The 25,048-nt window shown below is 42.9% G+C and overlaps 1 protein-coding gene across 1 annotated transcript in view; it reads left to right on the forward strand.

Moving 5' to 3' along the window:
- Nucleotides 1-25,048, forward strand: part of CACNA1G (calcium voltage-gated channel subunit alpha1 G) — a 787,437-nt gene that overhangs the window by 439,076 nt on the left and 323,313 nt on the right. Inside the window, exons 14-18 of the mRNA XM_086930846.1 lie at nt 933-1,026; nt 7,140-7,324; nt 11,568-12,014; nt 19,773-19,873; nt 23,880-24,003. Of these exons, the coding sequence (XP_086786972.1) occupies nt 933-1,026; nt 7,140-7,324; nt 11,568-12,014; nt 19,773-19,873; nt 23,880-24,003 (951 nt within the window). The remainder of the gene's footprint in view (nt 1-932; nt 1,027-7,139; nt 7,325-11,567; nt 12,015-19,772; nt 19,874-23,879; nt 24,004-25,048) is intronic.

Raw genomic sequence — 25,048 nt, forward strand, 5'->3', positions numbered from 1 at the left:
TTTTAGATGAGAAATAGTTAAACTTTGGCGTACCGCTCCTTCATGTCGATGGAGCTGTCCATCAAACTTTCAAAGCATTTACAGGAGCCGTCGTTATGGTAGTTCCTAAATGCACGAGACGTCCGCTGGGCTGGTGGACATCTCAACATTTGGCTGGTGGATACTCCCGCAGGGAAATGGAGTACTTTTCTCCATCACCCTGACAGAGTAGATTCCCATCCTTCAAACTCTGAATCAGGCCCTAAATTGTCAACTTTGTGTCCCCAAATCAGAATAGGCCGGGTCTTGTTCAGGACAGAAAGTATAGCCAACAGCGAACCACTTTTTCTAAAATCCAGAAGATAAGTTGCAATAATGAAAATATCAAGAGAACCCACCTGCTGACACTCCAATCTGTAAACTTAGATACATAAAGGTGCATATGCTAAAATCCGAGAAAAAATAACAATACATTGCAAAACCCTGCACAGCTGCAAGGGCTGATCTGATGCAGAAACAGTGGCTAATAGGAAATTGTTGCTAAAAATATTTATGAATAATAAAAACAGGTTGAATGGGACATCATTAATAAATGACAGTGTGATCAGTGATGTTGTCAAATAATCATTGCTTTTGATTTCCCGTGGCCCAGAGAAAAGGCCTTAGGTCCCTTTAATCTATACTTTGATGTCTCCAGGAAAAGGGACAATGAAAACAAAATCCATTCAAAACAGTTCTGATGGTAGACACATCCCTTTATATATGTGGACTTTGGAAAATAAATTAACTGATGGATGTAAAACCATTCAATTCCTTCCGGCATGTTGTACCTACTAGCCGCCATTATCACCTCTATGTGTTCTGCATGCGGCATCCCATTGGTGGGTGAATAGTGCGTCCATGTTTGCGTGACCTGTATTTCCCATGTTTCACTTGTCTCTGTTATCTTGCAGGGGAATGTGTCTAAATCAGATTCCGAAGCGGATTTCTTCTCGCAGAGTCTGGAGGAAGATATCGGACTCAAGAAGTCTCCTTCTAACCTAGCCTGTGAGTAACGCAAAGAACTTCCACTTGAACCCATTCGTTTGCTGACTGAAGGATTTGATAAGAGGGTATTTTATTCAGTAAATTACCATCTCTCATTAATAAGTTAGCACGACCTAAATAGTATAAGTTTTGTAAAGAGCAGATTATATAAAAACGTTTCTGCACATCCATTGCGTCATTAAACTTTGTAAAATGTATTCTAGCAAATAATGTGTGTAATGTTCCTAGCATTAACAATTGTGATGTATATGCTTCATGCGGTAGAACATGTGTCGCTTTGGAGAAGAGACTGGTGCTGTGCACCAACCAGGGCGCACGGGTCCCACATGCACGAGCTCTCCTTGGACCTAGCTTACTGCAGGCATCCAGGCAGTGCTGCAGCTACGGGTGTCTTTGCTTGGACTATCAGTCAAGGCACATGCTTGAGTGGGTAGAATGAGGTCCATATTACATATAGGGAGTCCTGCCTGGGTCTGCTTCAAAGCAGACCTCTAACTGGGTGCACCAGCCCCAGACTGGGCAGTGTGCCTTACTGCAGTACAGGAAATGCTGAAACCAGTGTGGCTGTGACCCCAGGCCTGCACTGGTGGTGGTGTACCAATGAAAGGTGGACCAGTGGGTTGAAGTCCCCGGTCCTCCTTTCACTGTGCAGTGACAACCCAGCATGCATGTGAAAGGGGTGCAAGGTCCCTCTGCAGGGAGCTGAAGTAAGTAACTGCACCTAACAGCAAAGGCATCTACAGGAAAATAACAATGGGCTGGTATTCGGCACCGAGTAATTACTAGTGACTGAAGTTAATTCAAGCATTCCATTCATTGCTTTTTTAATACTTGTGTGTGACACCCCAAATGGGACTGGTGTGCCCAGGTGTGGGTCAGTGCACATCGTTTCACTGGAGCCAAGCTATACCTGGCTGATGAATCCTAACTAGAGTGAAACCTCTCCTGGGTTGCTTATGAGCTGGTTCAGGGAGCACCTGGCCGTGAAGTTCGGGCTGGACTGTTCTACTGGAGCTGCATCGAGACTGATTTGTATATGGTTGGGTCCAAAGTGAAATTTTGTGGTTTGAAAAACAATTCAAGCATTTCATCCATAATGGTTTCCATACTTCAGTGGTACTTATAGGAGAATATCTGGCAGCTAAGACTATTTTGAAGTGACCCATGTCTCACTTCAAATCAAAGCTCATTGAGAATTTGATTCGATTTTCATTCTTTATGTTATTGAATTTTTAATCTCCTTCATATGTGTATAATAAGACTTAATATTACGTCACACGCATTCACACGTTACAGGGGCACTGGTGTGGAATAATGCACGGCCACCACAAACAGATGTGTGTGTGTGTGTGTGTACACACACACGCTCCCATTATCCCTCAGCCAAATGTATTTCTAATATTCATGCTCAGCTCAAACCCACTTATTATGTCCCAGATATCAGCGAGGCTGTTCCCTGGGCACACCACGTCTCTCGCCTGAGCACAAACCTCAATATCCATATGTGCACAAAAGCCTGTGTGTCAGCAGCCCGGTAACTCATTCATCTCCTCTCTGAATATCCTTTCTATTCAAGAACAATCACAAAGAAGCCCAGCGAGGGCCTTTTTCAGTGGGTAAAGATGGCGTCCCGTTGCTAATGTAAGCGAAAGCAGAACCTATAAAATATATCATTTCAAGTGATTATTACTCTCCATCATTTATTGCCCACACACACAAGCTGGGCTTGGCACAACAATATACAAAGTTTTGAGAAACAAATAATTACTGCTATTGACATGGAAACAGAGAGTGTACTGTAGCTTTATGTACAGAAACGTTATCCCCAAAATAATAGACATGTTGATTTCCCACCGGGAAGGGTTTGTCCCCCCAGACATATGCACAAAAGATTTTAAGAACATGCATAGAAAAGATTTTGTGAATAGAAATACAAAAGTGTTTGTTGTGGTTAGGAAGCAAAGGTAATGTGGACCAGACCACTACCTACCTGCACGTCTTGTCAGTGCGTACTCAATCTTTATAATGTAAACTTTATAAAAGCAGGAGTAATTCAGCTAAGAATAGCTGGTTTACAGTTTACATATCCACATTTTCTCCGAACCATCCGAGCTAGTGTTAACAATATTGGGGTGAATTTATTTTTGATTCACAACAATAACCTTAATTTAAGAGATTAGTGGGGGGGGGGTTACAATTTTAAAGTGTAAAAGTGGTCATTTAACATGCAAATATGTTTATTATGTCTTGTGTATGGGGATGATCACTAAGTGGACTGGTGTTATGATCCTAGTTTAAGATGTGCTCATCTGCTGTGCTCATATTTACAGCTTGTAACGATGATATTGACACATTTAATAGAAAACAACTTAGAAAAAAAAACTCCTGCTAAGAGGTGCACATACACTTGCACTTTCTTCAAACATTCACAACAGGTCCTCCATTTATGCTGCTTGTTCTTCCTCTCTCTGTCCTTAGAAGGAAACTAACCAATGGCATAGATAGACCTTTGGCTGCCCGTGGCGGTCCCTGTGTTTGCTGCCCCGCAAAGGCCGCATGTAAAAACTGGGGGGAGGGAGGCCGCCACACCCAAAACTCATGCCGGCTGGGACAGACCCCCTCCCACCCGTACTATGACACTGACACTAACTGCTATTAAAGTGTCTATTAGCTATAGCTCTTGCTCGCCTTATACAATTCTAAGCCTAATTGATTCTTTTCTTAAGCTGTAGTGTTGGACCTGGTCCTTTTTTCAGGGTTACCTCCAGATGTTTTGCAGTCTGTTACTGAACCATTTTTTGGTGGCATTAGTACTCTATGCACTTTTCTCCTGCTTACCATTGATAAAATGCTTGTGCTCCTGCCCTAAAAAATTGTACAATTGGCATACATACACCTGATTGGTCCATTTCATTTACATATATTTCCCTAATAAATATAATACAGGTACTCAAAATCAAATCAAAGGCTGCTAGTGGGCAGCATCACTTATTGTCCCTCTCACTAATGTAGTCTTTTTAAAACACGTCTCAGCCCTGCCACTGCAGCCTGTAGTGCAGTGTTTAAACTGCCATTTCAACCTGGCAACATAAACCTTATGCCAGGCCTAAACCTCCCTTTTTAATACTTATAAGTTTTCGAGAGAGTGGTCCTTAAAGGCTCATAGTGCCGGGTGCATTGTATTTAAAAGGTAGGACATGTATGTTTAAGGTTTTCATGTCCTTGCTGTGAAAAACTGCCAAAGTCGTTTTTCCCTGTTGTAAGGCCTATCTCTCCTATTGACTAACACTGGGTTACCCATTACACTTATCAATTTCTAATTTAGGATTGAAAGCAAGTGATAATATGCTCAAATCAACTCTAATTTTATATCCCTCCTTAATTGTGAAGTGAGATTTTAAGTTACAGTTCTGAAAATGCCACTTTTAGAAAGTTGGAATTTTCTTGTCCCAACCATTCTTGTCATTTGATAATGCGATGTGTCACATGACTGTGAATTTGTCTGATGCTGGGGTTTGTGTATTTCTTGCAGACAGTAATACCAGGGGGGCTTAGGTGTGGACATGATCCATCCAGGCAAGATGACTGGGGAGGATCTCTACCTAGCCTCACTTACACTTCGAAGGGATGTGTCTACCTACACTCAAAGGAACCTGACACCAGGCCTATCCTGCCTTTTGCTCTTCCTAGACAGTTTGGAGGCTTGAGCAGGGAAAGGGGAAGAACTTTCAATAACTAGTAGTGGAAGTAGGGCAGGGGGTCCCCCAACACTAAAGCTGGCACCGGGTCTAAATATTGGGCCTCCAGAGTTACTCATCAGAACCTGTAGACGTTACAGAAAAAGGACTGCACTGCTGCCTGAAGGATACTCTGCTGCTTGAAAGACTGCTTTGCTTCCTGAAAAGGAAGATTGGACCTGCTTGACTTCATCCCAGAGCGACTCCAAGGATCAGTTGACTGACCTCTTGTGTGAGCTACAGGGATACAAGAAGCTTCAGTGGCCTTCCTCTAACTGCCACGCTGACCTGCTGAAACTGGACCTCTGCTGGAAAGAGTCATTGATCCCCAAGAGGTGCACCCCAGGTCCTGGACCCTTGGCCGGCAGCAGTGAGAGCTTCACCTAAGAGAAAAGGTGAAAACTCTGACATTTGGGCTCCTCGCAACGCAGACAGGCCCGTTTGCACCAAGACTCTGCCTCCCACAACGACTGTCAATTTGAAGCTCTGGTGAAACCTGCTTTTCGCACCACGAACGTCCGCGGCGACCGCCAAAGCAAACCTACAGCAGCAACCATTCCTGACGCCGGACCGGCTCGTTACTCTACAGTGATGACTGTCCACGATGCTCAGCCTCCTCCTCACGGCCTCCTACATCTTGATTGGTACTCTTCGTGTGAACTTAGACGATAGCTTTTCAGTTGGACTAACCTGGTCACTCTATTTGATCCTCACTCCATTGCAGCCAGCTGAACTTGTGACTTTCCTCCAGTATAACACGGCCAGTTAATCGCAAGTGGCCTATTGTGATTTTAGGTGCTCTTTTCACTAAAATAATTTACATTGAAATTTGTCCAGATAAACTGATTGGATATTTTACTTTGTTATCTTTTTATTTTTTAAAGTTGCCTCAATTTTTCTAAACTAGTTTGAGACTTTTCTTGTGCTGTGTTTTTACTTTATTAATGTTTGTATGTGTTGCATAAATATTTTACATATTGTCTCTAAGTTGAACCTGACTGCTTTGTGCGAAGCTACTAGAGAGTTAAGCACAGGTTAATTTAGTGACTTTTTGTGGTTCATTCTGAGAAGATTTGTGGTTGTTGCCTAGTGGGGCTTCCACCTCCCTCAACCAATAACCCAATTTGGTACAGGCAGACTGGTGAAGTGATTCAATTATCTTAACATTTCCATGCAGCCTACTACTTTCACAAGAATGTTTTCAACACTCTAAATTCCTCCCTCAATGTAAATAGTTTTTAGTTTTTTCATTTCAGGCACTTGAAAAAGGTCAGTCTCCTTTCTGTATATATCTTGTTATTTACCTGAGACTCGCTATTGCTGCTCGACAAATGCATATTGTGTCACTTTCAATTAAGATCTCTTTGTGCTTCTTCTGTATGTACCACTCAACAGTTAGTAGACGTTCTCCCGTGTCTACATTTCATTTGTCACTAGTCACTGACGACCTCTCTACAAGCCAAAAGGTATCCATTTTCTGAATTTGAATAGCTATTTGCTTCCATCTGATATCATTCCAACACAGCTCAGAATGGGGTCGTTCTGTGGATATTTGTGGAATCCTACTCTCTTCCTACAAGTACATTAGTCTAGCGTGCTTCAAGAAGCGAGGAGCTAGCCCCCACACGTCAAACATGATCATTAATGTATGAAACTCCACTCTGCATGCTCTACTTCAAAATATATCTTCATTCTCATTCTTCAAGCTGATCCTGTGTAAAAAAGATCCATCTTACATATGTGAAAATTTAAGCAATTCAGCTTAAACTTCCTGCCCATCCCTCTCCCACGTTCCACATAATCACAATGGATTCAAGCTTATTTGCAACTGCAACATGATATATTAACATCTCTAAATGGTCATAGTTCACAACTTTTTAGATGATTACCAACATAACAAGTGTGTGTGTGGTTTACATTTGAGGCTTACTGACTTACTGTAGTGTTGAGCTCACCCTAAGAGTGCATTTTGTACCTAAAGTGTTCAGTATGCCTTTGTATAGTTAGGAAAAAGGTGGTATTTAGTATGATCCTTTACTTCCATAAGTATATTTCCAAATGCATATATACTGTATCTGTGGCTGTCTAACTTCCTGTGCCACTTAGACCATACATGACCAAGTTGAATGTGGAAGTAAATGGGCAGAAGACTTTGTGGCTCCTAAGATAGGCGTCATTTGCATTCCATTTCACTAACCACTTCTGTGATACTGCCCCATGAATACAATGACGTACTGTCACACTGAAGTTCCAAATGTTCTGTACGTTTTGATTATTTGCGATAATGAGATGGGCTTTAAGACGTGTATGCCAAATAATTTTCTGAGACGTTGGGCAACATACCCAAGCTATAAACCAACTCCATCTCTTCTACAGTGACCTCGCGGAACAGCCAGCCAGAAGTAAAGAACAGCCTGACGCCACCTCTCATCGTTCACACTGCTGCAACCCCCATGCCGATGCCAAAGAGCACCCTGTTTGGAGATGCCGGCCAGGACTGTGAGTCGCGGAGAGGCAGTAGTGTGTCCACGGATCCACATGCCTACGAACTGAAGTCACCAGTACGTTTTTTTTACAAGTCCTCCAAGTAGATATGCTTATTTTATGAATATTATTATGTTAAAAAAATTCAAACAAAACAAAGTACATGACCGGGAAGAAGTGGCTGCGGCACAAGCCTCATTACATGATTCCACTGAGCACATGTATACTATGGTCTTTCCTCTCTAGGTGGGGAGCACTCTCACTTGTCCTTGTATTTAAGCAATGTTCAGCCTATGTAATCTTTCTAATACTCTAACCACAACTTGTTATAAAATTCACATTGTTTGTTCCATATTTTCTCAAATTTTCTTGGCGATCCTGTGTTCTTATAAGCCATCTTTTCCACAAGCATACATCAGTTCACATTTTTCTGCCATCTTACAATTTCAGTACCACTGTTCTGCCCCGACAGTCTAACCATATTTCTTCTCTCTACTATCAGTCCTGTTACACAAAACAGTCTTTCACACTAGGGAGGTGGAGAAGATTCAATCCAAAGACCCAAATAAGCAATCCAAGTAAAGCACTCCAATGAGCCACCTCCTAAATTTGCCAAGTATTCCATGAGCCCTTCCCTGAACCGTTCTGAAGGGGTGCTTTGAAAAAATATATAGAAAATGGATCCCTCCCTTCAGTGCTTAATTTGTGAAATAATAAGGGCCAGGGCCCTCACCAGGAGGCCACTTCAGCTTGCACCACCCAATTGCCTTTCATCACTGCCAAAGTCAGTACCAAAACAACTACTAACCATCTCTCTCACCTAAAAGTGCGACAGTGCAGATTATTGCAGGTCTCCAAAGCTAAAGGAATGGCTGGTGAGGCAGATATTAGTACTTTGATAAGTATATTGTATTAATAAATAACCGTTGTTCTGCTCATTTCTAAATCAAATGAGCAGTGCCACCATGTGGCAGCCTGTCATAAATGCGGTGTTGACAATTAAGTGCTGGTACTGAGCAACGGAAACCAATTAAGTGATGGTGCTGAGCACCGGAAACCACAGTCTCAAAGTAAGCACTGCCTCCATTCCTCATGGTCTTAGGCACACTAAATGTGTAGCTCTACTGAATGTCTGTATCTATGTTCTAGGGCAATATAGGCTATGAAACAATTTCAGTTGGATGAACCTCAACCTGTAGGGATCCAGTAGCAAATCTTGAATTTCACAGGTATAAAGATTTGTTGCCCTGATAGAGATGTGATCTGTTTGGAGGACTCTTATTGTTGAAATTTCTAACAGAAATAATACAAAACCCAGTAAGGATTTGTCCATAGTTTGTTAGAAGGAATTTCTAACAATTGTATTAATTGGGGTTTCTTACTTGATGGTAGGCATTGCACAGTATTCTTTAGACTTTAGATAAAATATATTTTGGCACTGAAACACAGCCATAAAACATATTACAAAGATAAAATACATTGTTTAAAATACACATCTCATGATCACCTTGCACAGTAAATTCAGAGGTTTAGCCAGCAAGAGTTTATTGGCTACCAATAGTTGGGCGAGCTTGATCACACACTGCATTTCCCCCCCTGTATTTATGGGTTACTGCGTATGTAACTGATAGAGATCATGGTTATGGCATAGGTTTGGGTAACAGAAAAGGAGCGCGCCTAGGGCAAGTTCTAGTTCAAGGGTCCAATTCAATTCAATTACATGAAATCCTGAAACAGAAAGAGTTGGACAAAGTATTTTCACAGGTAAAATTTTGAGTCACAATAAAGCTGGAAAAGCAAGGATAAGGGAGCCAGAACAAGCCTGCGTATAGGTTCTCACCGTTATGTAAAGTGTGGAAGAAGAGTATCAACCAATCTTATTATAAGCACCAAAAAACGAATTTCAGGCAAGCAATCACTGGTGCTGGTGCTAATTAATAAAGCTAGTTAAAATCAGTGTTGCAGACATTTCGCAATGAATAAAGTATGTTACCCAGTGGAGGTCCCCACTGGGTGATTATAGTTGGGACTAGGTTTCCATTGAAAATGTATTTTTTGTTTGTTAATAACTTTGGCGCCGTTTGATGAATCTTCATAAAAGTTTCCAAAACAAAAGTATCATCCACCTCAGCTCCTTCCTGGAACTTTTTGCGGTGATTTGTCAAGTGAGAAGGGGCAAGAAAAAGGGGTGGTCCCAAAATGCATTTTTCTGTTGGAAAATTTCTCTAGCCCTGATGAAGTAATTGCGATATTTCCAAGTGATGAAATACACGTTGACTGGCTAGCACATGCTCTGCGGGAAAGGCTTGTAAATAAAATAAGAATTGGCTTGACAGACTGTGATGACACTTTAGCAATATGTTGGGCAGTGCTCGCAACTGCAGTTGAAGCTTTGGGGGGTTCCTTTTTTCCCTATTTAGGGAGTATTTGAGTCGCTGCCCCTCCCCTTTGCTGAACACCCATTTGAGGACTCACAAGACTTGTTGGACACTTTGTTGTAAATGGGATTGGAGTGTATTGCCATTACTCTGACCACCACATTGTATACTTCATAGTGAAATGACCTGTTCAGTGCATCACATAATAACAAGGAAGATCTTCCTAGAGCACTTCGGGATTGCAATTCATGAGAGCAATATGATTGTGTTCAGCTAGACTGGGCCCTGCACTAAAACCATCAGGAGTGCCCAACCCACCATGGACGCCAACCCCTCACTGAGCACAGCCTTCAGCAATGTGAACCGGTGGATTGGCCCTGCACTCAACCTACTGCAGGCAACTAACCCCTATTGTGCACGGTTTATGGCCTGCACAATTGCTGATAGGTACAAGGTCTAGTCTCTGACCACACCTTGTAATTTTTTATATATTTTTTTGGTACCGCTGTACCACATTAGGTGCAGCTTTAAGTTCCACAGTACAAGGTCCTAGTACCGCGTTTCTCGTGACCCAAAATAATATATTGTTTTTTAAACATTGGCAGGAGGTAGAGTCTCTTTGAGGCAGCCCTATCCACATGTTTCTAAGGTGCTTCCACCCTACACTCTGACGTGTCTTTTCTTTTTTTTTCAGGACTCTGGTACAGAGTCCACAAGTCCTGTAATGGTGGCCGCAACATTTTCTTCAGAGGTATGACCAGACAATCAGATGATTTTGTACAGTGGTACCTGCACCGGTACCGTAGTACCAAAATGACCGGTGGGAAAATAAGGTTCCTTAGCCATATAGAATGCCTATTTTTTTACTTTTTTGGTACCATGTGAGTCTCATGGGATCGAAGGTCCAGATATACTTAACTTTTTCTGAACTTTAACCCCTACACATCAATCCCAAACTCCTCTTTATGCACTCATTTCTCTAAAACAGCTGAACAGCTGTACGCCAAATTTAAAAAAAGCACACTTTTAAAGTTCAGCTGTTTTTTCTGTATCAGACAGCAAAGTTCAATACAGGAATTAACTTAGAAAATCACACTTTTGGGACCCCCTTTTTTCTTGGTCCGCACTTGACAAATCAATGTAAAACATTCTGAAACTCACATTAAAAATCTCTTACTAACTCATAAAGCTACCCTTTCATGAACGGGACAAGGCCCCAAATAAAAACCTTTACACCCCGTAACATTACATTTTCCCTGAAACCTAAAAACCCTTTACTACCCCTAAAACCACCCATCCCTGAGCCCTAAAAACTCTTACCCCTGTAACCTGAAAAGTCCTTACTATGCTTAATCGCCACCCATGGCTGAACCCTAAAACCCTACCTACTCCTGCTACCTTTACAAATGTAATGCGTTTTATCTTACCTCTTTTCACATTTCCTCGTTGTTGAGGTAAATGCATTATAAAAATCCCATTGTAGCTGTCATGCATGGTGTTATTACTCAGCAACCCGTTACTCTTGGGCACATTTTACACTCCATGTTCCCTTAACCATAGAGGTTGACTTAATATAAAAACACACTTGGCATGTGCACTCCAGATCCTAAGGGATACCATGACTAAGTGACAACCTCTCATGCCCATTGATAGACTTGTGCATTTTGTGAATTATGTACCGTGCCTCATCACAACACTGTTATGTATGTCCACGAAGTTGCTTCCAGTAAACTGACTTGAAAAGACCAAAAGCCCTTCTGACACTGGTAGTTCCTGAGTTTTGAATGGTGGATTTGAAAGTCTACATTGCATCAGAGATCCTAGAAATATCTACTTGTTTCTAGGGTTCTTGATAAATGCCTCCGACTTCTGAACTAAACGAATTTACTCAAATGATCGCAAAAATACCTGCTGCCTTAATTATTTTGTGTCCTCGTCTTAGGTCAGTGCTCGAAGCTCCCCTCATAATCCATGGACATCTGCGAGCAGCTGGAATAGTCGAAGGTCCAGCTGGAACAGCATGGGAAGGGCGCCCAGTCTAAAGCGACGCAGCCAAAGCAGTGAGCACAAGTCTCTACTCTCTGCTGAGGGGAAGGAGAGCTCAGATGAAGGAGACACTTCAGATGAGGACCAGCTGAGTCGAGCTGGAAGCGCTAAAGGTTCTACCCGTTATCAGATGGGATCGCTAGAAGCCAAGGCTTCCTTTGACTTACAAGGTACTCTCCAGGTGCCTTACCGGTACCGATCTCCCAGCATGCAGAGCAGCCTAACCGGCCAGACCTCACCATCCGATTGTAATGGCAAAGTTGCATCTGCACTCATGTTTCAGCAGCTCCACCTAGAAGATCCCAGGAATGAGTTTGAGAATTTAGATGATGAAGCTAACATGGTAAGTACTTGTAAAGGGCAAGCAGAAGTATCATTTTAAAGACATCAAAAAGGAAACTGTGATACTCAAGACCATCAGAAATACGTATTTTTCCCTTCCTGATTCTTTCATCACTGTCAACTTTGGCAAGACTCCTTCCTTCTTACAAAATCCAATTTCTGTTTTCAATTGTGTGTATTTTTAGGCAAAAAGTAACTGTACTTTTTCTTCAGTGCAGCACTCACATCTGTCCATAAGCATGCTAGCTCCCTATTGGGCCATGCAGTAGAGAGCTTGTGATGCCTTCCATTGTAAATCAGTTATCCTGGTGTGAGCACAGTGTATGCCCGAGTCCAGGCCACGTTCCTGAAGATTAGAGCAATGCTTGTTTTACCGCTCATAACTCCTCTAGAATGTCATGTTACTATGCATGCTATTACATCGCGTTCTATCATAACGCAGTTGTTACAATGTTAGAACACGATACATTTAGATCGCAAGTCATTAGATCGACTTGCTGTAGGGGGCACGCTGGAATTAGGAATAGTATAATTTACCATTCCAACTCCAGCGTGTGCAACAGTAGGGACGGTGTTGGAATAGTAAATGATAGTTTTCCTTAGTTTAGAGCGCCCCCTACAGCAAGTCGATCTAATGACTTGCGATGTAAAGGTTTCACGTACTAACAACACAGTCGTTGTAACGATCGCATCGTAAAAGCACTGCAATGTAATGGCAGCGTTGTAAACGCAGTTTCCTGGAATGTCTTAATCATTCTTTTATTGCTATAAAATATATTCTGTTAGCACTGTGTCTTTTGCAAATACAGTAGATGGACTTCATCAAAGTAAATCCCTCTGCCTTCACTAAGTATGTTCGCCCCAATACTGTACATGTTATCTTCTTTACAGTTGTTAACTTGCACATATTACAAACATTAGAACATGACTCTAACCTAATTGTAGCCTGTCGCTGGGGTAGAAAAGGCGTGATTAACACTGGTCTATAATGAAGCAAATTCAGATAGCAGCAGAGCGAGAACAAAGCATTTACATTCACAATAACATTAGAATTTAGACAGGCAACAGAAAAACCCCAGCTGACAAGCAAAATACTGCAGCTCACTGCCTAAAACCTATCCGAAAAAATAACCCAGTTCCTAAACTCAATTCAAAATGTTTGGAGTTTGTTATTAGAAGCTTCAAGCTTGTCATATGATATATGATATGGTTGAGGCTTCTTATAACAAACTCCAAACATTATGAATTTGAATTTGTAGGAGGGCTTTTGCCCTGTCTGTTCCTCATACAACACCATTTACTGACAATTTTCTAAGATCCAGCGTTTAAAAGAAAGTTAAAATGCTCAGCTTTGTTAGTACAAAAAAAAAGCTTATGGCGTGTATCATCCAAATGTCATTGTTAAAAGCAATGCTCGAAAATTACCCAAACAGTCATATTTATCCATCTTTCGGAGATCATTACTCCATTCATGTCTTGGGATGGCTGTATGACTAAATATCAACCACGAAAATATTGTAATTTTATTTGTATTTATGTAGCATTTACTACCCTTGACAAGGCATTCAAGATGTAGTAAAAAAAAGCACTGTCAAAGTACCAACTAGCAAATTTGCTGTAAAATATTAACATTGTACTGGTAGTTTTGTATTTAATTTTCATTAATATTATTGCGACAAAATAATGAATTAATGCATACGTATCATAAAAATAACTTATACAAATTCTCAAGCATATATAATTTGATCAATTAATATTAAAAAAAAACTAAAATATTATTACATTTGTCAGCCACCAGCCTACCACTATCCTCCAATCCTCCATATGTACAGCCACCTTGTCCAATGCATGGAAACACCCGTCCTCAAGAAGGGGACACAGGTTAGAATAGGAAGCGCGAGGGGATCCACAGGGTGACTCTGGGTCCATGTGATTGAGACTCACACCTACTGCTTGCACATTGCCTAATCCATGCACATGACGGGTCCCCTCACCATTCTGTAACTACACGCAGTTACAGAAAGTGCTGTTCTGTGCCGCCTTTTATTGTGGATACTCAGGTATAGGCGCACCATAATGCAATTTAAAACAAAAATCCCTGCACTGGGGCAGGCTCAAAGTTTAGCACAATTTTATTATTGTTCCATTTGTTCGAACTTCTCCTTCCTGCCTTGCCTGTTGTGCCAGTGGGTCTTCGTGACCCCTGATACCGGTAGGCGAGGAAAACAATGCACTGTATACTGTCAGTCAGGTGATACTAACCGTGCAATGTTGTGCCTATTGCGTATGACACAGTATTGAAAACAATACAGATTGTTTTTCTAAAAAATGTCCATGGTACTCGATAGGCATTGCCTCACACCACTGACCTACAAGTAAAATAAATACAGTTATTGATTTGCAGCCGTTTGCAGTCCTGTAGGGTGTTTTGTTCCATTTCTCTCTAAAGAGATAATTCATGTCTCTCTTCAAGGGACAGCAGGTTCATTGAAAGCGGAGATGCGTGCTCTAGGCGGCTGTCCTTTACTTTACTGTCCATTGTATGCTGTTCAAAAAGACACCAACATTACAATTAATCAAATGGTTTCATGCAAACAACTCTGAAAGCATGACGAGCCCGCCCTTTTTTGCATTAGTGGTGCTGAGCCGCCTTCCTCTTTGAATGCATGGACAGCACAGTTGAGAGACACTAATAACTACTTATTGCTAAGCAGGTTCCAATCTGCATAAAATGAATACACTCATAAAGGGCGGTGTCAAAGGGCAGCTTCCATTTTCTGTTTGAAATCATTCAAAAGATTGTATTTTCAGATGGGTAAAGAAGCAAAATGCCTGCAAAAGGTAAACTCTGAGCAAGAATGTTTTGTGGGGTGACTGCCACACAGATGGGGTCCTGGAAGTCACGCAGTCAAGGGGAGTCTGGTACATTTAGAGGATACCTCCATGTTAACGGCCTATGTTCCAATAAAGCAGCAACCACCTGCATGGCAGAACTTAGGTGCTGATTAGTATGTCGGTATCGGAGGGGGAACCTCCTGACAGGATGTCGGCAGTCCCGCCAATGAAATTACAATGCAACCGCCTCCAAGGCAGTCGCAATGTCTATATTTTATATCGCGGAGGGTGCTGTGTGCTGCAGCACACGCCGGAGTGCAAAAAATAGACATAAAACATATCCATGCACTATGTGGCAGACACCATGAGGTGCCTGCCACATGGTGCAGAGATATGTAGGGGGGCACCATAGTTGCCATCCAATAGCCAAAATCAAAGGCCAGGGCAGAAAGGGGGCACGCTACGGGCCCCCAATGTCCCATTCTGTGAGCCTTTTCATGGAGGGTGAACCACCAGGAGACGGCTGGCGGATGCGACATCATAATCTCTACGGCTGTGCCTGGCAGGTACCGCCACCATTGTAGGGATTATGGCAGCCTCCAACGCACCCATGGGCTCAAGGAGCCTATCCGATGCTTGGAGGTCGGTCTTTCTGACAACCAACACACCGGCGGGCATTGTAATACGGCGGGCTGGAAACTTGACTATGATAGCGCTGAGACAGCCACCTAAGGGCTGTCGGTGGAAGTCTCAAAAAACTGTAGGCAGGCCATCTCACACCACGACAGCATTGGGTCTTTGGAAAAAAACAAAGCTAATGGCCCTCATGGTTCTGGAGCTGTCTTCATGATGAACCTGATGGTCTCAGTCAGGAGAAGTACTTGTGGTCATAGCTATTTAGGGCTGTCCCACGGACACAATTCTCGCCGGGTTTGGGTTTTCTGAGAAGGGTTTTCCAACAGCAGACGTGCAACCATCCCTCATAAGGCATAACAAGTCACCTTGCTGCTCTACACATGCATGCGTGCCAGGGAACGGGCAGGACAGCTCTGTATTTAAGTCAATACAACGCATTCCTCCCTTTTCCCCTGTGATGGTCCCTTTTGGCAGCCTTGCAACATTACAGGCACCCTTGCACCATGGTACAAGGGTGCCTCAGTTGAATGCAGGTTTGTATTTGTGCAGGAAGGAGCACCTTTCTGCACAAAAACAATCCTGAGAGGCCTATTTTTCTTTCTATCTGGGCTGCAGGAGGTCGCACCATATTGAAAAGAATGTGGTGCAGCCCTGCATTTCCCTCTGCGATGGCGCTAAGTTTAGGAACTTAGCGCCACTGCATGCAGGGGAAGATTGTTTATGTGTAGGAAGATGTCCCTTCCTGCACATAAACAATTCTAGAAATGCCATCCTGTCACATTTTATGCGTGCTGCTTAATGCAGCACACATGAAAGTGACAAAATTGTAAGTTTGTTTATGTGCAGGAAGGGATACCTTCCTACATATAAATAAACAATGGCATGTTGCTTTTTCGAAGTGTGCTGCACAAGGCAGCACACATGGAAAAAGTGAAAACGAGGAGAAATATTGCATTTCTCCTCGTTTCGCCATCTTAAGACTAGTTTTTTCCTGGTCTTAATTTTGGTGCTGCCTCCTATGTATGCCACCCTTGTACTTAGGGGGGCACCGTCAAAATGAATGTTCCACCGCAACACCCACTGCCCACCCCTTTCACACAAAACATAGCTGAAAGGAGGCCTTATTTACAAGGCAGCGTTAAGCCACGTTAAGTGGCTTAACGCTGACTTGTACATAAGGGGCAGCCCCTATCGCCACCACAGTGTCAATATAGGTGATGTTATGGTGGTGATAGGGGCTTGCCCCAGTGTTCTGTGTAAAAGGGGCACATATTTGCAAGGACAGGAAAAGCCATATAAAGTGGCTTTGCATGGCCTTGTAAATATGTTGCAGCCCATTGCGCCACCGGAGCGTCAAAACAGAGACGATCCGGCGGCACAAATTGCTGCTAGGGCCTCGTAAATGAGGCTCTAAGTTTGCAGAATCAGCCCCTTAAAAATCTTTCTGAATTGAATATTGGTAAAAATGACTACTTATTTTGATTTTTAAAAGCACATTTCCATGAAACCAAGAACCAACCTGAAACCTCAGCAGCTGATCAGGCTGCAAATTGCAGCCTAAGGAAGCCTATTAATGAGGCAGGAGCTTCCTCTCCAGCAGTGCCTGGCCTCTTGCATCATTTGATCCAGATATTCACCGTCTTCGAGTGTGTATCGGGCACGTGCAGGCTGGAGCCGCTTGTTAACCCTTGCCTCAATGTGCACCACGTCATGGCTCGACCCAGTGGAGCTGCAGCTGCTCGAACTTCTGCCCTCCATGCACCTCAGTGCCTTTGAGGTGGCGCTTCAATCATTCTGCTGAAGTAATTCAATTAAGCGTTCGTTTGACCACTGAGGTCAGCACATAACATCTCGGCATTAAAGAACCACGTTTACTGGCTTACATGTATCTCAGTCTGTCTGCACATGTGGTTGAGCGATACTCGACCAGCCAGAGCAATTTTGAAAATATCATTTTCTTAAAATCAGAAGGGAACCCCCCATTCACCATAACCCAATATTGAGGCTGAATTCAGACTGAATCCAGGGTCTCGCTTGTCAGTTCTACTCGGGTTCCTACTTCCCTGAGACTTCTCCATGCAGCCATACTGTTTCATATCTTGATATTTGTTTCTACTATCACAACCTTGTAACATCCTGGGCAAGATTTAAGATGTTGGTATCGCCCTTTCACTGAATAGTATATGTTTTGAGTGTACATTATGCATTATTCAGAGGGTGGTGAGGTGCATTCTGCCAGTAGGAGTTCCCAACTCGAAATTACAAGGCTTACTGGCACACTGCTGGGTGTGATGGGACATATTCTCACCACCGGTGCTGTAACGCTTCTTGGCATTACTATACCTGTTGGGAGAGGGCACTCTCTTGCCCAAAATTAGACCAGCATTTAGCTGGCCTAAATTGAGGGGCTATGAGAGGTCAGTGGTGACTTCTTCTGGGCCTCTCCAGTGCAGAAGAGGGATCACAGGGTCTGCCTACCTCCTCCGTTTGGCAGGAGTCAATTGGAGGCGCGCCACATGGGGAGGATCAATGCCACACACCCACCTACACCAAGGAGGCACATCTCCAGGCGGTGCTGCAATGGACCATTGGGCAGCATTGCCTCCATTGTGGAGACAAACTCCTTTCTGTAATGCTGCTCTTGTCTGGAATATCCACAACACACCCGACTTCAATTAGCAATGTTCATTCCATGCCCGGATGTTTGCTAGCAAAGATGGGTGCTAGGAGATATAAGTGCACATTGGACTCGACCGGATTCTACAGCGATCAAGCACTGCCATGGATCAAAGATGCAGACGTACTTGTATGTATTATAGACTAGTGACCATTTTGTTGATTGGATATTCTTTAAATGCCCGGAGTGTCCTTAATGTGCTGTGTGAATGGGAGAGAGCTGAAGAGCGCCACATCTACTAAGATATGGCTCTCTTCAGCTCTCTCCCTGCACTTGCACACTTGAGGCTGCCTAGTGCCAATGTAGGCACCTTTACATTATGATGCAAGGGTGGCTGCGTTCAATAGATGATTGCTTTTGTGCAGGGCAGGAAGGGATGCCGTCCTGCACAAAAGCAATCCTTAGAGCCATATTCCTCTCCGCATGTGTGCTGCATAATGCAGCGCGCATAGAGAGAGCAAGTACCGAGGAGAAAAGAAGATATTTCTCTTCGTTACACCTCACCTGGGAAAGCACAGCATTCTGACGAATTCCTAGGTTTACTAGCTTTAGTAGATCTGGGAATGCCCTAAAATACATGGGAACACCCACACACCGCCCATGGACCGCCTCCCCAACGCCCGGTGACACAAGGCAGCCATACTTTAAATGGGAACACCCACACACCGCCAATGGACCGCCTCCCCAACGCCCGGTGACACAAGGCAGCCATACTTTAAATGGGAACACCCACACACCGCCCATGGACCGCCTCCCCAACGCCCGGTGACACAAGGCAGCCATACTTTAAATGGGAACACCCACACACCGCCCATGGACCGCCTCCCCAACGCCCGGTGACACAAGGCAGCCATACTTTAAATGGGAACACCCACACACCGCCCATGGACCGCCTCCCCAACGCCCGGTGACACAAGGCAGCCATACTTTAAATGGGAACACCCACACACCACCCATGGACCGCCTCCCCAACGCCCGGTGACACAAGGCAGCCATACTTTATAATTCATAAACCCCGTAGGCCACGCAAAGTGGCTTTGCATTGCTTAGTAAATACCAAAGATGTTTTTTCATTGGGGCAGCCCCACAAAAGCTACGCATCCTGGCACAAAGTCGAAGTAAATCTGCCCCTACACTGTCTGCTTGTCAAGGTGTAGCGAGTGTGGACGATGGAGGATTGAATGATGATGGTACCTGAAGGTCTCTTGGGACAAATAGTACTTTCTGAAGGAACACTTTCCATCCTGGCCTCTTTGTAATGGGATTCTAGCCGCGTTCTATGGGGAAAAGTGTTTCCTTCTTATGTGATACTGGATTTGAAACACACCTGCATAGTATTACTTCAATCCATGTTCTAACTAAAAACCAAAATCTATAGCTGTGTTCGGCATTGCTTTCTTTTACCAGTTTCATATTTGTGGGTGTATATATATCCTGATATCATATTTGATGGCACTGTGCTGAAATAATCCCTTCCTTTTATCCTCTACCTACATAACTGTGCTAAAATGCAGTGAATTGTACTACCACTCTGATTGTGTTATACCCTGTACTTCTTGCTTCTTGTGAGCATTATCCAATATACCTCACCCCAGGTTTTTTGTCTTTCAGAGTAAAAGTGCTCGTCTGAAGGCCTGGCTCATGGCACGCCTGCCTGAGTGTTGCAAGGAAAGAGACTCGTGGTCCTTGTACACCTTCCCTCCCCATTCTAAGTAGGAGTCTTTTCAAGATTGAAAACATCATCATTGTGGGCAACATATATTGTAATCGTATACTACAGAGAAATGTTTAGTAGTTGGAAATATGAATACTGTTAATGAATAACTTAGTGATGTGTCAAACATGAATTCTCATTGGTGAATAGAAACCCTAACGGAATGGATACACAGCCTCTTGATTGTAATGGGCTGTCTGTTAAATACTACACCTATGTTTTATATGCAAATAGTGAGTATAGGACTCGGGCCATATTCAACAAGGAGTCACTAACATGCTCCAATCGTGGTAGGGTATGCATCTTGCGCTAATCCACTGTGTCCAGGGAGACTACCTCAGTATGAAATCTCAGGTTAAAATTTCACTCAGTCCTTTGCCTTACCCTACAGGGAAATCAAATCTAAAATGTTTCCATTACCTGCCCATTCAAACCTTGGTCTTGTACTGTAGGCAGCTACAGAGTAGTCTTTGCCCATTCAAGCATTTGTAATGGTCCTCTCTGGAAGATAAAAGAACCTCGTCCTGCCCAATGCCCCTTTGAATGCTCTCTATACATGAATCACATTTAGTGAAGTCTAAATTCCCCTTCTCTCACTGACCACTATCTTTAGGTGAATTGACACTTCCGATATCCGGTCTCTATTAGAGGCCTGTATTCCTGCCTACTCAATCGTTGCTCTCTATAGATATGAATTGAATACGCTTTAGGAGGTGAGTTTCTCTACCAGACCACTGCTTGGCATCTTGATAAGTAAATGAAACACTCATAAAACGGAAGCAACCTTCCACATTCAGTCTTTATCCCCCCAGTCAACTACCACCTTTAATAGGTGAGTATCTCTCCCAGTTCAGTCATTCGCGTTACAATGTTTGAATTGCCTTCAGAGGTCAATGTGCCTCTATTTCCAATCCTTGACGTCACTGTAGTTGTCCAAAAAAATCCATCAGTGGCCTTACATTCACACTTTCTGTCCACACTTTGCACCACTATCACCTTGTTTACTCTTTCCATCAACGACTTTTATAAATATTTCCATTTTGGAAATTCATGCACCTGGACAACACTTACCACTCTGTGCGCAGGACCCGGACTGCCTTCTTCTATCCTTCGAACTCAGACAGCAATAGCTGGATTCTTCTCATCCCTCTCCACAACTTCAAACAACTGAGCTCCTTCTCGTTCTGAAATATGCTAATCCCACCTAGGCTAACCAGTTCTGCCCCAAACTATTCAACCCATGGATTTCTCATCTAGCTCCCTCAATTCTCTTTACAGTTATTCAGCCTCTCACTTCCCATGTGGATGTTCCCTCATAGCTTCAATTCCACCTTGGTGCCACTTTGTCTGAAAAACATAGTGGTAAGCACCCTCCATCCAGGTATCACCCATCTCCTCAAAGCCTTTCATCTCCTAACTATTGGAATGACTTGGTGTCAACATGATCACCCGATACCTATGCTCCAAGAACCTGCTTGCTTCCCTAAATTGAGCGTCCGCACTTTTCAGGTCACAGTGACACCTCTCAATGGCTCGCATCTCTAACTCGTCACCTCTGTTTGCTACAACCAAATAACATTACATTTTCTTTCATCTGTTGGCTGCATTTGATGCTATTGACCACTCAATCCCAATCTAGATACTTGTCTCAAGTAGTACTGCTAAGACTGCTCATGAGTGTTTCCCCGCCTACTTTTCCAGCCATTCTTTATCAGTCTCTTGGTGCTATGATCAATCCACCCCCCACCCTTACTCTGCATGCAGCCTTCAAGTCACTGCCATTGATCCCCTATCATTCATACTCAATGTCCCTTCTTCGGCAGTGATTACCTCTCCTTTGGCTTCTCCTACTGTGTTTATGCTGTTGACACCCAAATCATCTATTCCTTTTCTTTTTCACCCTTCATCTACAAACCCAATATATTAAAAGTTTCAAAGTCACCCATCAAGGGATCTCCCTGCACTCCATCATGCTCAATTTTACCAACTTTCTACTGGAACATCCACACTCCCTCCTCCACAGCCAGAAACCTAGGAGTGCTTTACGATTCCTGGCTGAAGCCGGGCTCTTTCATGACTTCCACATTGCAGCTATATGATATGAGCTCCTCAACAGAGGAAACATCGGTCCCCATCTGCCATTCTACAACAAACATCTAAAATGCACTAGTCCTCAACAAGCTGGATTACTGCAACAGTTTACTCATGGGACTCCCCAAATATGTTTTTCCTCCGTTCACCAACGTTATCAACTTCACAAGCTGTGTACTGCTCACCGTGCCACAGTATCAACCCAGCTTTCTTTGTTGTCAAAAGGTTGTGGGGATATCTATCAGCGTAGAGCCAAGATTAAGCGGTTTATTCCAGTCTTAAAAGCAATTAATTGCCTCTCCCCTTACCTTGATGCAACCTTGCCCGGCATATGCCAATTTGATTCCCACAATCTGCACAACTTCACCTGCTTACTGTACCCAATCCAAGTGAAGCCTATCCTGCCTTTGTTCATTTCATCTACTGCACCTATACACTGAAATGCTCTCTCGACGAAGCTATTGACAACCTCCTTCCTGCCAAGGATGAGGTAAAGTCAAAACAAACTTACAAATCAGTAATACCCAAGAATGGACTTAATGTCACATCTCAATGAGATTCCCCCCACCCAGCACACTGTCGGCCCATTTTAATGAGTGTCAATACGTAGTTATGCATAATGCTTGCCTTTCCTCGCTGGTCACTTCCCCAAACAATTGTGTCCAGGGTCCATATTCCTCAATGTCATGCCTTTTGGTCTATGGGAACCACCACAACAGATTAAATTCATATGTACCAATATTGCGTTTTGTAGAGCATTTCTGTGGCTGTCAAATACTTAGGAGGTGAGTAAAAAAGTTCATCTATTCCCCAGCCTTTCAATAGCTGACCCAGGTTTAGCAGGCATGTCTCTGTGTCCATCATATGACTAGTTTCTCTATGGTAAGATAACCTGTTAGGGTGAGTACCAATGCTCCTTAAATCCTTGCTACTCTTTCTGTTGGAACTCCCAGTAGCAGCTGATAAAAAGGTTCTATACAGTTGTTAGTCTTTGTATGCAGCATAAAGTCTTTGTCTCTCTCTATCCCTCTCTAGTACTCTCTCGCTTCCTCTTTCTCTCTATCTAAAATTTGAATCATATCTAGGGGATGAATAACTATACTCATCCAAACATGGACCTCTTTTTCTGTTAATCAGATACCTCTATAAGGTGTGTATCTAGCGGCCATCAAACTATTGACTTCTCTATGGTTAAATCACTTTTAAGAAGTGAATTTACAGTTCCATCCAAGCCTTGGGGGGTCACACTATTGTTGACTCACGTGTAGCAAGTGAGTATTCTTTTCCATACAATTCACGTCCCGTTTCTGGTTGAATAATCCCTCGGCAATTGAATGTCCTTACTGGCTATAATAGCTAGCTTCTATGTGTAGCTGAATCACCTAAAGGAGGGGATATCTATGACCATTCTTTTACTGGACCAAGTACCTATAGGAGGTAAGTCTTCCAAGCTTCCAAGTCCTCAGCCGGATCACATCTAGGATGTGAAAGTGGCTCCACGCGCCATGTTCATTTAATTATTGGTTCAATGCTAGGGGCCTATTTCAAGTTTACTGCCAAAGTTCAGTCTTAATTACTGTTCATTCCTCGGAGGGCCTGTTAAGACTGTGAGAATAAAGTTATTAGATGTCAAGATGGAACCAACCTTGATCTGAAGCATTGGAATAACATTGAAATATTAATTATTATAGAGACATTTAAAAATTGTTAATCAATCATGATAGATGAATGTGAAGTGTACCTGCATTTAAAGTATTGATAATGAAAGCCTTAAGTACGTAGTAGTGACGTAGCACGTTAGTCTCTTCACAAACATGTTTTCGGAGGCACTGATTCTTGGGGCATTTTGTCATTAGCATGATACTTCTTTTTCACTCCAGCCTCATGTTCATGTTTATTTTTTCATTGTGCAGATTCCGTATGATGTGCAATAAAATCATCGCCCATAAGATGTTTGATCATATCGTCTTGGTTATCATTTTTCTCAACTGTATCACCATTGCAATGGAACGACCCAAAATCGAGCCACACAGTGCTGTGAGTATCTGGCCTGCACTGTGCAGTCAGCCTTTGTCTCAAACGTGCTGCAGAAATGTTTGCCCCCTTCAGCCAACCTCCTGCTGCAGAGTGAAGGAGCTGTGTTAGTTTGGTACAAAGTAGTTTACTTTTCTGAAGGTAAAGCTTGTGTGTGCGTGTGCCTCTGTTAGGGCCTCATGGGATTTGTTCAAGGGAGAGATTTTGCAATATTCACAATCACAAATTTATCTTACCTCTATCTCTGAAGAAAGAGTGTGTGTGCGCGCGCGCATGCCTGACTGATTGGTGCGTCTGTTCTTAGAAAATTGCCTGGAATGTGGCGCTCTACTCGGCCAATCAGAAGGCTTAAAACAAATCTTTTAACTACTCCTGCTTCGATGCATTTAGCTTAGCTAGTAAAAGAGCTAAAACAGGCATGGAGCAGATGGGGACAGCGGGTGTATTTATCTACCTGTGTTTGGTGCAATTGGATAACAGGTGCGGTAAACTTTATTGCCCATTGGCTGTCTTTTGTTAACAGGTGTTAATTGCCTTTTCACATCATAAGGTATATTTGATTCCGACTTCAGCTGAAAATTGCAGCATAAGCAGTTAATAATTGTTAACACTCGCAGGAAAGGGTAAGACCACATAAGTGATTGTTTAGGTCCACTAAGAGATTTCACACTTCCACTGAATCTATTGTATCCCAGACTTACATAGCGTCATGACATTTTGCTACATTCAGAGACAATGTCATCCGTGGTTTCAGGCAATGAAAAAATGTCCTTTTTATGAAATATATTAAATGTTTTCATATAACATGCTTGTATAAAGGACTTCATACCGCCATGCAGAAGTTTCTAAGCACTATAAATAACGGTGTTACTACTACTAAATTTATCTTTGACATTTTCCTTAGAATAAATGCATATTTGGGTAATTTCATATGTACTCATTATTGCCTTTTTATTCAGTGATTTTTCATTTGTTTCAGTACAGTTGTGCTGTAACAGATGACCAACCACCGATAAAAACCAACCAACAGTGAAACTCAAATGTACTT

Source organism: Lissotriton vulgaris, chromosome 7, assembly GCF_964263255.1.
Source record: "Lissotriton vulgaris chromosome 7, aLisVul1.2, whole genome shotgun sequence".
NCBI classification, from domain to species: domain Eukaryota; kingdom Metazoa; phylum Chordata; class Amphibia; order Caudata; family Salamandridae; genus Lissotriton; species Lissotriton vulgaris.